This window comes from Euleptes europaea, chromosome 5, assembly GCF_029931775.1.
Source record: "Euleptes europaea isolate rEulEur1 chromosome 5, rEulEur1.hap1, whole genome shotgun sequence".
In the NCBI taxonomy this organism is placed as follows: domain Eukaryota; kingdom Metazoa; phylum Chordata; class Lepidosauria; order Squamata; family Sphaerodactylidae; genus Euleptes; species Euleptes europaea.
In genome coordinates, this window is record NC_079316.1 from 34,582,248 (window position 1) to 34,595,546 (window position 13,299).

Sequence of the window (13,299 nt, forward strand, 5' to 3'; positions counted from 1 at the left end):
ATCACATGGGACTTCTGTTCCACATTGTTCAATCCTTGAATTTCTTGATGAGTGGACAAATTGCCAAATGGATGGTCCCTCTGACTGAATATGCATGTTAAAAATAATGACATTTGTTTATTTAAAACATTTATTAGCTGCCTTTCTACCTTATGGAACTCAAAGTAACTTACAATGTAGGTAAAATACATAGAACACACACACACACACATAAAACATTAAAATCACAATTTAGCATTGCAAATAAACTAATCAAATATGATCCTAAATAAAACCATCTTCAACTGCTTCCAAATCACACCCTGCTTCAGTGAAGTACAGGCACCAGGAAAGATATCAGCAGGTGGCATGATACCCATGGGTGCCACACGTGAACCACTGACCACACAGTTCCCATACTTAATTTTCTGAATGTAAGCTTGCTATTGATCTGACTAAGCCAACTCAAAAATTCCAGGTGTTAAAAGAATGCCACCATTCATTTACTACTGGAAGCTAGGCAGAGTGTGCATATTCCCTATTCTGCAGTCACTTAATTGATTACTGATCAGCTTCCAGGTTCCACTAAATTGTAGTTTTAGTGCCTGAAAAAATTAGGCAGGTATAAAATATTGAACTATTTGTTGGATATATTGTTTTTATCTCATTGTTCTCTAGCCTTGTAATATATTTCTCTTGCATTATTTGTTGCATATATTTTACTGGCCTTATAATATTGTTTTCTAATTTTGTAATCTTCCTTGAGAAAGACAGACTATAAATAAAATAAATATTGAATAAAATATTTGAAGAAGCACATGTTTGGGAAACTGGCATGAAAAGCTGTACATTCACTAAATTTTGTAGGTTTACTGAATTGGTACCAAAGTTTGTCTTGAAATGAGAAATCATCTGTGAGATTATGAAGGCATAGTGTGAATGTGCTTCTTTTTCAGTGGCTCTGGAACTTGTTAAGAAAACGGAATCTCAGCCTAGTTCTGTAATGTTGCTTGATTTTATTCTTCACATCATGAAATCGTCCCCACTTATATTTATCAACCTAACTGGAACTTATCAGCAAAGTGAAGTAGAGTCTAACTGTATTGGTAAGTTTAACCCTTTCTGCTGGATGTTTGAATTTCTGTGCATTAAATTGTATTGCAGCTGTAAGTTCTGCATATGTATTTTTTTTCTTTTTCAATTCTTTCTAGAGAGTAACTGAATTATATAGTGGCTTGATAGTATCTGAACCCACATTCACTTGTCTCGGTAAAGGCTTCAGTGCATGGCTTTAGCAACCCATAAGAGTTTAGAGGTCATTGATAAGGAACAATTATTAGTATTTTTCAGGTATGTTCAGGTAGCTGGATATGATATTCAGGATTCTCGAGAATACCAGTATCCGGGCCAGCATTTTAAGGATAAGGATCCCAGGCCTCTCCCCCCACCCAAGTGTGTGTTTCTGTCAGTGTCTTAACAGGTCTGGATGGCTTGGTACTGACCTGTCAGGTTGACTTAGCTTGGATACTCTGGTTTGACATTGGCTCTGTTGGGCTTGTTGCCATATTGGCCCTGGGTTCTACCTGGTTTCTGTGATTAAACTTACAACAGTGTTTTTTACTTCAGTTGGTTCTTCTGGGATTCTCTGGTTTGACATTGGTTGTGTTGGGCTTGCTACATTGGCCCATCATTCTGCTGGCACTCTTTGGTTTGACATTGGTTCTATTTGACTTTTTGGTTCTGTTTGAATTGGGAGGCTTTTGGCCAGTGGTTGCTTTCTCTAGTGAGTTTGGCTATTGGCTTTGCGTTGGACAAAACATGGAATTTTTTTCCTCGTAGGAAACAATGGAGACAAGTAGGAAGGCTGGGGGGGGCACCTTGTTCAGAGACCTGTAGAATTGGACCCTTTGGTCCAATTTGCTTGAAACTTGGAGGGTCTTTAGTCAGCAGGCAGTAATAGGTCCCCTACAGATACTCCAGCCCCCCCCACCCCCAAGATGGAATAATTAAACCCAAATAATTCCAGGATCCTGGAAAAAATCCAAATTGTGAAATGGTATTGGGAGACTTGAACACCCTCAAATACCAGTATGTATTCCCTTCCTAAAATCTGAATTTTGAAAATACTGTTTTGTTGTTGTTGTCGTTGCTGTTGTTGTAGTTTTCTTTTCAGGTGCACATCCCTAGTTATCTTTGAATTTCAGGAGCAAGACAAGTTTTATTTTTTAGCCATCTTTGCCAACCGCATATTGTAAACTAAAAGATTTGATATGCCACTATAGCCATAAACTATGTGAACTTGTAGAAAAGAACAAATTAGGTAACATATCTGGCCTAAGGTCAGAGTCCTCCATTTGGATCAATTTTTTTCATCCTTGTGATTTTTTTCTGGTGAGAATGGACTGTGCACAAATAGAAGCAGTCCAAGACTTTGGGTAAGGATGGTTTCTGAGGGTAGCCATGTTGGTTGGCAGTAGAACAGCTAGATTCAAAGCCAGTAACACCTTAGAGACCAGCAAGATTTTCAGGGTATGAATGGACACTTTTATTTCTTTGGAATTCAGGACTGATTTGTATATGTTTGAGGAACAGAAGAAAATTCTCTTTGTCATCCTAGTAAACAGCTGAGATCTAATATGCCATTGATAAGGACCTGAGTTCAGTGACAGCCTAAGCTGGAAAGTGTTGCAGTTTTCCAAGCTATATTACACTTTATCATGGAAGGTTGTATTCATTTATTTTATATTTGAAAGAAATTATCTGACTGAAACATGATGCTGGATTTGGAGCTGCTTTGTATGAAAGAACTGCTGCTTGTTCTTGTATGGGTTTACTCATAAGTAAGTTCCCATGTGCATAGAATTGCAGCCTATGCAATAACATTCCTTTGTGTTTTTTTGTCCAGAATTTACCAATTGGATCATAGCAAGGCTTTTGAGAATTGCTGCCAGTCCAAACTGCCTCACTTTACATGAGAACATCTGTAATGTCATTTGTTCTCTACTGTCTCTTTTCAAAGTCAAGAACTGTGTCTTGTTTGACCTGCTGACAAGAGAACTGCTACTTCTTCTTCAAGATCTGATTTTACTCCATGAAAGAAATGTGGCTGTTCACCTCCAAGGGGATTTATTGAGCTGGCCTGTTGTTGTGGACAGATTTTCAAGCAATGGCAAAATACATCCGGGCTACTTAAGTTCCGTCCCGCTACAGCTGATGGGCATGAGCAATGTGGAATGCTTGGAAGTTACCCTGATAAAAATTATTACCAATATAGCTTCTAATGTGTTTTTTAGACGGCAGGACATAACCCTTTGGGGAATAGGATGCTCTCTGTTGGAGTATGGTAGTCCAAAAACCAAAGTGCTGGGCATGACTTTTATAACAGAACTTGTCCAACTAGGAGGGCCTCCTGAACAACTAGCTAGCAATTTCTTCTCTGTACTTTTTGGAATGTTGCAGTCCATTCATGAAGTGGATGCTGCACAGCTGGAGCTATATGAAGAACCGCTGTTAATGTTAGTGAGGGCTCTGTTTCCTTTTGAAGCCCATGTCCATAGGAGCATTGAACCCATCTTTCTAAACATATTACTCGAGAAGCTCCATCTGATTTTTGAAGCTGATGCGCTGAGGCTTCTTCCTTCTGAGAAGGTGAAAGGAACGTTATGTCACATACTGCAGTATTTCCTGAAGTTTGTACCAGCCGGATATGAATCTGCTGTTCCAGTTAGAAGGGCCCGAATTAACAGCATCTGCAGCTTTTTCATTGCTGCAATTGGAAGTCAGACAGAAGAAGAGGTGAGTAATGGGCAGCCCAATCCTAAGGGGGTAGACAGACGGTGGCTGGGAGTGGTGCAGCCACACTGCCACCAAAGAGGCTTCTTGGCCAGAAAAAAGGAAAATAAAAAGACTCAAAAACTAGAAAATAAAAAAATCGCCCATTGCCTTTAGCGAGGCCACACCAGCAAAATAGGTGGCGTAGCAATCCCGCAGCATGAGGGGGCAGTCCTGGGATGAAAGGGGTTAGGAAGCTGCCTAAAGGCAGCTCTGCCCCCATGAACACCCTGGGAACGCCTCCCAGGATGCCGGCGCGGGGAGTTGCACCATTGGGACCCTGCCAGGAGGCTGTGTCAGTGTCTGAGCACCACGCTGCCACTAGCATCTGGAGGGTTGGCGAAAGTACCCCCGCGCCAGCCTAAGTGCCAGTTTATCACAGTACAAAGGGGCACTTACACTGCCGTGGGGTTACACTGGCTCCTATGGGCATTTGGCCCCCTCCTTCAGGAATGCACGCATAAAGTGGAACAGTGTAGTTGTTGCTTGATGTGTTTGGATTTAAGATTTTTGGGAATAACTATTCTAGAAAATGCGCATGGTGTAGATGTACGTGGGTTCCCTATTATATCCTACCATAGAAGAGCCTGTTTGTTCTATTGGAGGAATGCTGCCATTGAATAAATGAATAAATGAATGTATTACGGTCAAAGACCAGCACTAAAAATACATATAGTACCAGAAACGTTTACATTAAAAAGTTATATAGATGACAGCAAATATGTTATTAAATTAATATAGAACTATGAGACTCTACCAGCTGCACAAAATCTCATAACTAGCCATAATCCAGGACTCAGAAGAAAGGAAATATTTGATTCCTCTGATCTACTAGGTGTTTTTTTTTTTTTTTTTTTGAGGATAGGAGTAATGAAAGCATATCTAAGATCGCCATAAAAAGGTCAGTGCAGTAAAACATGCCCAACAGTTTCAGCTTTCCCATTTGCACACGAGCATATACATCATGCCATTGGCACAGCAATAGAATACAACCCATTGTGCTTTTATTAACTTATAATAATATAAGCATGGCCAATGTCAGGCTCAGATTTTGATCCCTACATTTATACTTCTTTGCTTGCAAATAGACTAATAATATTTTTGTGGCTTCCATTTCCTTATATTATATTATATTTTATATTATATCACTGGAACTGGGGACCAATAACCACAGTAGTATGTATTCTTGCTGTAAAATGTGTAGGTTTCAATTTGCTTGTCTGAATATGAAGAAGATAGTAATTGACAAAAGAATGAATAATCCATATCTTTATCATTCCAAAAGGGATAGTTAGCATGTAGGTGATGAAGGTTGTGTAGCACAAAATGCTGGCAGATGATTGGCAAATGATTATTCCTCAGGGGGAATGTCTGGCCCTGGGTGTTTAGATACTGATTCCCAGTTCAAAATATTAATTTAATTGTGTATGAAATGGCTTGACTTCTAATTTACAATTAAGCATCAGAGTTTAAAAATTGTCTTGAAGTATGTAATAATATATGTGATTTTGAGGGAATCTATACAAACGAGGGTTCATCTGTTGTTTTTATGATATTCTCCTTAATTTTTTATTTAGAAAATGTATATGCCACCTCGCCAGACACCTGCTCTTTGTTTGTTTGTCTATAAAGCTGAGACCTTCTGTGAATATATAAGAAATATAAATTTGTGCAACAGTATTGAGGGATGTGTGTGTATTTCTGCCTTAGTATCTACTGAGTCCACTTTACGCTGCCTTGAAGACTGAAGCAGCCGAGATCATCCAGGAGCTTCACTGTAGTGATCATCCAGAGACTTCTGATGCTGATGGATGGAACAGCAGTAGTAGTGATGAAATTCCAGGGAAAAGGATACGACTAAGCCTGGCCTTAAAGCATCCTAAAAAGTTTCCTACATCAGCAGAGTACTGTGTTCTAATTTACTAGATATTTCTATAGAAATGTAGTTAGAGGTTATCAAATAATAAGTAAAAAATAGAACTACTGTGTTACCTAAAGCCTCTTCTTAGCATCTGCTTGAAGAGCTGCTTTTTAATTTTGACTTTTAAAATATTCTGCATTTCCCCCTATCACTTAAACTGAAATACTGCCATTTCATGTGAGTAAAATGTCAATCCTAAATACATGGGTAGTGCTGCAGCCAGCATTTTCCAAATACCAAAGAAAATTATATGATGCCTCTGTCACAGTGATGCATAATACTCATGGCGCTCATTCAGCATTTTAATCTGATCAATAGCTGTGGGGCTGCCCTGTCCATTGAAAACTTAAATGTTCACCTTGCTCTTTCATAAATAAACTATGCTGCAGAAATAAATTCTTGACTATCCTGTGTCAAAAAATAGAAGCTGAAGTTCAGTTTAGCTGTTCTTCTGTTGGGTTTCCAGATCCAACATAATCTTTTTAAAATAAAAGCATTCTAAAATAAAATTTCGATACATAGGCCTACCCCTGTGAATATGAACACGAAGAGCATGCTGTGGAGTGCTACTAGCGAGAAAGCTGAATCTCTGTTGTCTCGCCTGGAACAAGACATTCTGACAGAAAAACTTCTACAAACCATAGAGGGAATTGCTTTAATAGTGCGACTGGCTGCTCTGTGTGCGGTACATGCTACACAAAATTCCAACAGGTAGAAACACCAAAATGAACCTGTCCTGTATTTAAAATATATGTTGCAAATGTGGATGAGACCCGTGAAGTTGCTTTTGCAAATGTTTGTGTACTGTCTTTTATTTTGTATTTTTGTACAGTAACATAGGAAGTGGTTGCAGTTGATTTTTCAGCAAAATGCTCTGTACAAACACTCATTCTTTATTGCTGAGACAGCTTTTTGCTTCAAAAAATGAGGATTTTTTTAGTGGGGGATCCTTATAATTGTCTGTAGTCAGATATATAGGTGTAAATATAGTTGTAGTGTGTTAAAATATGTATATGTGTGGGTGTGCTGGAATATATAGTTGTAGAAGGGATAGGAAAGATCTAGGTGTGTGATTAGTGTGGTTTAAAATCATTTAGTTATCTGAGAAGTCAGTGTTCTCCATTGTTGAGTTTTGTCAGCTGCAATTGTACTGAAACGATAAAATGTACTGTCAAGCCACAAGCGATCAGGTGATTTCCCATTCTTTTCCTTAACAGTACAGGTCACCAAGTCAGCCATCTGTATAATTCACACAATCATAAATATAATGCTGGTTTGCCTTCGAAATCAGGAGAGCCTATACAGTTAATGTGGCTTTCTTCTGAGTTCATCCTGAGAGTACTTAAAGTCTGTTGGAAGCTGTTGGAGCCCACTTCACAGATAACTGATCTAGAGCAAGTGATTCAAAGAGTGGTGAAGGTCATCGATGCCTTACTTTATATGCAAGGTGAGATGTCATTTAAAATAACAGCGGTTAACGTTTGACCTCTGCAGTTGGCTAGCTGGCACTTAATTGGCTTGCACTACTTAATGAAGGGTACATTCACCCTGAGTTTTCATAATAAATAACTGCTGCTAGATTTTGTTTTTACAAAAAAAGGTTGCAGCCTGCAAACTAAGGCAGTGCACACCGCAGCGGAAACCTGAATGGCCACCCAGAGTGTTGGGTTTAAAAATACCCACCAGCGGTGAACCTGATATTCCAGGGATAGTGTAACCCCATCCAATGCAGACTGACTCCTCATTTCACTATTGTCAACCAACAGGACCTTAATCTTACCTGTATCAAGTGTCAGTTTAATAGTTACTGTTCTGCTCATTACCACCTCTGAATGTGTTCAGCTGCTGTCTTGCCCAACACTGCTGAAAAGGAGAAAAAGTTATGCATATAATTCCAATTACACCTCATTCAGTATCTCCAGATAACTCACTTATCTGTTCCGTGGAAATGTTAAATGACATGAAGGATGAAATAGAACTCTGTGGCACAGATGCCAAGAGCAGTATTTGTATAGCACCACCTTCTGGTACTGATTGGCCAGCAAGGTTCAGAGCTACCTGAGGAGCGTGCCTCCAGTATCAAAGAATCAACAAGATTGTGTTGCTTCTTCTTTCTTAAACAGATGTGGTCATTAGTGTGAACTAAGGTCATTTCAGTTCCAGGGACAGTCCTACCATGGACTGAATAATAATCCATTTTATCCAAAAAAGCTTGGATTAATGCAACCTCTGATTGCACAGTCACCTTGTTAACTGATTCTTTCAACTGGAGATGTCAAGGATTGAATATGGGGTTTCCTATGTGTAAAGTATGTCATAGAATCATAGAGTTGGAAGGGACAACCAGGGCCATCAAGTCCAACCCCCTGCACAATGCAGGAAATTCACAACTACCTCCCCCCTCCACACCCCTAGTGACCAGAAGATGGCCAAGATGCCCTCCCTCTCATCATCTGCCTAAGGTCACAGAATCAGCATTGCTGACAGATGGCCATCTAACCTCTTCTTAAAAACCTCCAGGGAAGGAGAGCTTACCACCTCCCGAGGAAGCCTGTTCCACGGAGGAACCACTCTAACTGTTAGAAAATTCTTCCTAATGTCTAGACAGAAACTCTTTTGATTTAATTTCAACCCGTTGGTTCTGGTCCAACCTTCTTGAGCAACAGAAAACAACTCTGCACCCTCCTCTATATGACAGCCCTTCAAGTACTTGAACATGGTTATCATATCCCCTCTCAGTCTTCTCCTCTTCAGGCTGAACATACCCAGCTCCTTCAACCTTTCCTCATAGGACTTGGTCTCCAGACCCCTCACCATCTTTGTTGCCCTTCTCTGGACCCGTTCCAGCTTGTCTACATCTTTCTTAAATTGTGGTGCCCAAAACTGAACACAGTACTCTAGTTGAGGTCTAACCAAAGCAGAGTAAAGCGATACCATCACTTCGCGTGATCTGGACACTATACTTCTGTTGATGCAGCCCAAGACTACATTTGCCTTTTTAGTTACAGCATCACACTGCTGACTCATGTTCAGTGTTTGATCTACTAAGACCCCAAGATCCTTTTCACACGCACTACTGCTCAAACAAGTCTCCCCCATCCTATAATTATGCATTTGATTTTTCCTACCTAAATGCAGAACTTTACAGTTGTCTTTGCTGAAGTGCATTTTATTAGTTCTAGCCCATTTCTCCAGCCTGTCAAGATTATCCTTCATCTTGGCTCTGTCTTCTACCATATTTGCTACCCCTCCCAATTTAGTATCATCTGTAAATTTAATAAGCATCCCCTCTATTCCTTCATCCAGATCATTTATAAAGATGTTGAACAACACAGGGCCCAGCACAGATCTCTGAGGAACTCCACTAGTCACTTCTAGTGTCTTTGAAGGGCCATGTCTTTGAAGGGCCATTGAGCAGTGACCCTTCCCTAATTTAATGTAGCTAGCAATGCAGTCCTAAGCAAAGTTACATCCTTCTTAGCTCATTGATTTCAGTGAACTTAGAAGGGTGTGACTCTGCCTGCAACTGTACTGTTAGTACTGCTTTTTCATACCACAGCATGTTCTGCCAAAGGTATGGTTCTCTTGTTTCACAAAATATCTAAGTTAATTTGGTGGTGTGTTTTTTTTTCTTCCACTCAAAGTAAATGTCCACCTTAATGATGAAATTATTGGGAACTTGTTTGGAATGCTGTGTTTGCCATGGGTTTCCAACCATTCTGATGACCCTTCAATCCACCTGCCTACAGTTAATATGAACCTTCTGGCTTTGAGCCAACATGCTGGAAGGTGCTTTTGTAAGTAAAACTTTACATAATTACTCTTTGCTTATCAACATACATATTTCTCAGTTTAGATAGAGATTTCAAAGACCGGTTAATTGGTAACATGAAAAATATATGGGCATGAAGTACTTGGCTTAGGAGTTTATTTTTAGATTGTCCTTTAGATGATTTCTAAAATGACAGAATAGTTCTTAGTGAAATTACATAATATTGTGCTCTTGATTGTCTTAAGAGTTCTAAGATGGAAGTCATTGACAAATTGACTTACAGTGTGTTTGTTTTTCTTCTCTTAGTACCTGAAACTCAGTCATACTGTGTCTTTCTGCTTTCTTTGATTCCAAGAAAATTGTGTCTGAAGTGGAGAAATTGTGTGTATCAACATGCATTACGGAGTCCCCATGAAATTATCAGAGCTAACTGTATTAAAGGATTTCCTGTCCTGATGAACCAGTCAGGTGTAAAATCCTGTGCTACGTTGCCTGCTTATCTTTTGTAGGTAAAATTTGATACACTGAAATGTTCTTGGGAGGGGGAGGGGAAGGACTTAAGGCTAATAAAACTAGTATAGCCTTTTAAAATATTAGTGCAGTAGGGCCACTTGAATGTTCTGTCCTGAAGTGCACAGTTTTGCAATTTAGTATGCAATTTTGCTCTTCTGTGAAGATCAGAGAAAGAATGTCTAATGGGTCACAGGGGCCACCTCTGGTTTCTTCTTTTAAACCAACTCTTGGGGCTTGGTCTTATATTTCTTCCCCTCTGTACAGCTAGTTCAGAGTATTATAAGATGTCGAAAGATTTTGCTATAGGATAATGAGTAAGTTTTGTTTGTAACTCAGCCACTGTAGTCTGGTTTGCGGGACCATTAAGACCTTTCTCATTGTTTCGTGCTCATCCTCATGGTCCTTGTCCTGAACAACACCCAATGGACGCTCACCTTTTCTGTAACTGTTTGAGAGATGATGTTTATATTTTTCATTTTTTGGTCTGTCCTCAGTCTACTGCCCATCCATCTAACTTGGTGCTTCTGAGTCTTGGAGTCCACTTTTTCCACATAATGGATGTTTTTTTATAGACATCAATCATGTTAATATTTTTGTAAACAAAAATGTCCCAAATCTTTATCCTTTCCTTGGAAGGAAGATGCTTCAATCTCTTTATTAGTCTCAAAAGGTGAAGAAATATTTGAGGATCTATGTATTTTTAAAAGGTAGAATCCAGCCAAGTGTTTGGAGAATACCAGACATGTACATGATATTAATGGATACGTAGATAGAAGGTGGTTTATGCACGTGACACTTCGTTGTGGTGAAAATTGTACATTGCATTCGAAAATGTCGTGGAAAAGCAGCGCTTATTTCTGTTTCAGAGAGCAAATAAAGGATGAATCTCTGTTAGTCCAGAAAGCTTATGGCAGTGTCATCGGAACATTAGCTTGCGGTCTTTCTGGTAGCTTCAATTTAAGACCTCCTCTAAACGAACCCAACATCCAGCCCAAAAGTTGTGACATCCTCTGCAGCAGCCTTGTTGCTACTTGTTCTCATGAGGAAACTTGTGCTGTGAAAGCTTCCGTTTTCAAGCCATTTCTAAGACTTCTGGAACACAAGGTACCCAGTCCAGTAAAGCTTGGTAAGTTTGATTTTTGGATTCTTCAACAATTGTATTTTTTTTCTTTAGCTACGTTGTTGTTTTTTGCTTCTGCTGTGATATTTTGGATCTAGAATCTGATGTGGAAGGATGCATGCAAGGTGAAAAAAACAGCCAGGAGAGAATTGTGCTGCTTCTTACCCGGCCTCTTCCTTTGGGAAATGTGAGGTTGTCCCAGAGGTCTCTGCATCATCACCGGGTTGGGTGGGGGGTTGAGGCTCAGCGGTAGAGCATCTGCTTGACATGCAGAAGGTCCCAGGTTCAATCCCTGGCATCTCCAGTTAAACGGTCTAGGCAAGTAGGTGATGTGAAAGACCTCTGCCTGAGACCCTGGAGAGCAACTGCTGGCCTGAGTAGACAATACTGACTTTGATGGACCAAGGGTCTGATTCAGTATAAGGCAGCTTCATGCGTTCAATTGTGCAGCTCTGTAAGAGCCACGTGTTGCTTTTAACTGAGTAGGTGCTGCAATGAGAAGTTGCCTCTGGAATAATCCTTTCTTTTGCGAAGGAAAGAATGCTGAGAAGTACAAAGTGTTCTGAGGCATCTCTTCCCCATGACACGTCGTGAGGAGTCTATAAGATTCCTTTTTTTACTTTGCAGGCTGCCCTCCCAGAGAATTATGGGCACTTGTCTTGTTCTCCTAGTGTGGCACATAAATGTGTAGCAGAGCAGGAGCTGGGCCAGGGACCACCAGCTGACAATTCCTATAGCCAGTTTTGCCTCTTAATGTTATGTATGTGTCATCCAGGTTTGAAACTCTAAATCACAATTTTGTGGCTGCTTCAAACAGCACTTAGAATTGTAGACAAATGTCAATTGAGTGAATTTGGCCCTTTCTTGGTCAGGCAGGCATATGAATAGTTTAAGTAAATAAGATAAAGTCTCAAGGTTTATTTTATCAGTTTGTGAAAACTGATCTAATTTAGGTTGTTCCAGAATTATATTTTTGAAGCTTAATTGATTATTTTTTATGATTGTAGAGAGATATAACACTGTCTTGAATGCATTGCCATTTACCCATTCTTTTCTTGCTTAGTTTTAGTAGAGAACCTCTCTCTCCTTTGTAAACACCTGAACTTTCAAGAAGATGAACTGAATGTTAAAGCTGTAATTGGAGCTTTTTTAAACCTAATGGAAGATCCAGACAAAGATGTAAGAGTGGCTTTTAGTAGCCATATCAAGCACTTATTGGGTTCTTCAGAGACTGAGGAAGGCTTCATAAAAGAGGTAAAATTGCTAGGTGTTTCCTAGGCTGAAAAAAATGCAGGGCTGTTTCAGAATGTAATCACCACAATGGACATAATAACTTGAAAATCTGGTGTTCCAGCTCTTCGTTTCCAAAATGAAAGAGGCCTATACAAATGCCAAGATGTCAAGAAACAGTGAACTGAAGGATACGCTGATTCTCACAACGGGCGATATTGGAAGGTAGCCTTCTAGTGGTGCTGTTTTTAACACTGTCAAGTATTTTAGTTTAGCAAGATCTTACATGTAAAAATGTGAGCTGTAGAGTAATATTTTTTTCCAGTGTTGCTATAATATAGTTACTTCTGCATTTAGCCTCGTGCAGAAGCATCTGCCCAAATTTCAATTCTGGTTCTCCCCCGCCCCCCAATTAATTGTGATTGTTTTTGGTTGTGCTGCATACCAATGATACACAATCTGTTTTCTCTGTTTATCTTTGTCAGGGCAGCAAAAGGGGATTTGGTGCCCTTTGCACTCCTACACTTGTTGCATTGCTTGTTGTCCAAGTCACCATCTGTGGCTGGAGCAGCATATACAGAAATCAGGGCTTTGGCTGCTGCCAGATCGATAAAGCCGCAAGCATTTTTCAGCCAGTACAAGAAATCCATCTGTCAGGTAGGGATTTCAAATAATTTAAGAGAATGATTAATACCAGTCTTATTGTTGGGTGGTACGACAAAGGTCTGAAGTAGTTACTGCCACCCCCCCCCAACTTTATTGTGCCTTCTCAGTCTGAGAGCCAGAGTGGTGTAGGGGTGACAGTGTCAAGCTAAAACTGGAGATCTGGGTTAAAATTGCTGCTCAGTTATGAAGCTCATTGGGTGATTTTGGTCTAGTAGTCGGTCTTGCACAGATTGCTATGAGGGTAAAATGGGGAAGGGACATCTTCAT

General features: G+C 39.9%; 1 protein-coding gene across 1 annotated transcript in view; it reads left to right on the forward strand.

The window, feature by feature from the left end:
- The window catches only part of ATR (ATR serine/threonine kinase), a 61,091-nt gene that overhangs the window by 2,091 nt on the left and 45,701 nt on the right, over nucleotides 1-13,299 (forward strand). The window contains exons 3-13 of the mRNA XM_056849664.1: nucleotides 936-1,085; nucleotides 2,885-3,774; nucleotides 5,521-5,714; nucleotides 6,254-6,442; nucleotides 6,949-7,178; nucleotides 9,376-9,528; nucleotides 9,810-10,008; nucleotides 10,883-11,142; nucleotides 12,200-12,390; nucleotides 12,491-12,591; nucleotides 12,852-13,023. Of these exons, the coding sequence (XP_056705642.1) occupies nucleotides 936-1,085; nucleotides 2,885-3,774; nucleotides 5,521-5,714; nucleotides 6,254-6,442; nucleotides 6,949-7,178; nucleotides 9,376-9,528; nucleotides 9,810-10,008; nucleotides 10,883-11,142; nucleotides 12,200-12,390; nucleotides 12,491-12,591; nucleotides 12,852-13,023 (2,729 nt within the window). The remainder of the gene's footprint in view (nucleotides 1-935; nucleotides 1,086-2,884; nucleotides 3,775-5,520; nucleotides 5,715-6,253; nucleotides 6,443-6,948; nucleotides 7,179-9,375; nucleotides 9,529-9,809; nucleotides 10,009-10,882; nucleotides 11,143-12,199; nucleotides 12,391-12,490; nucleotides 12,592-12,851; nucleotides 13,024-13,299) is intronic.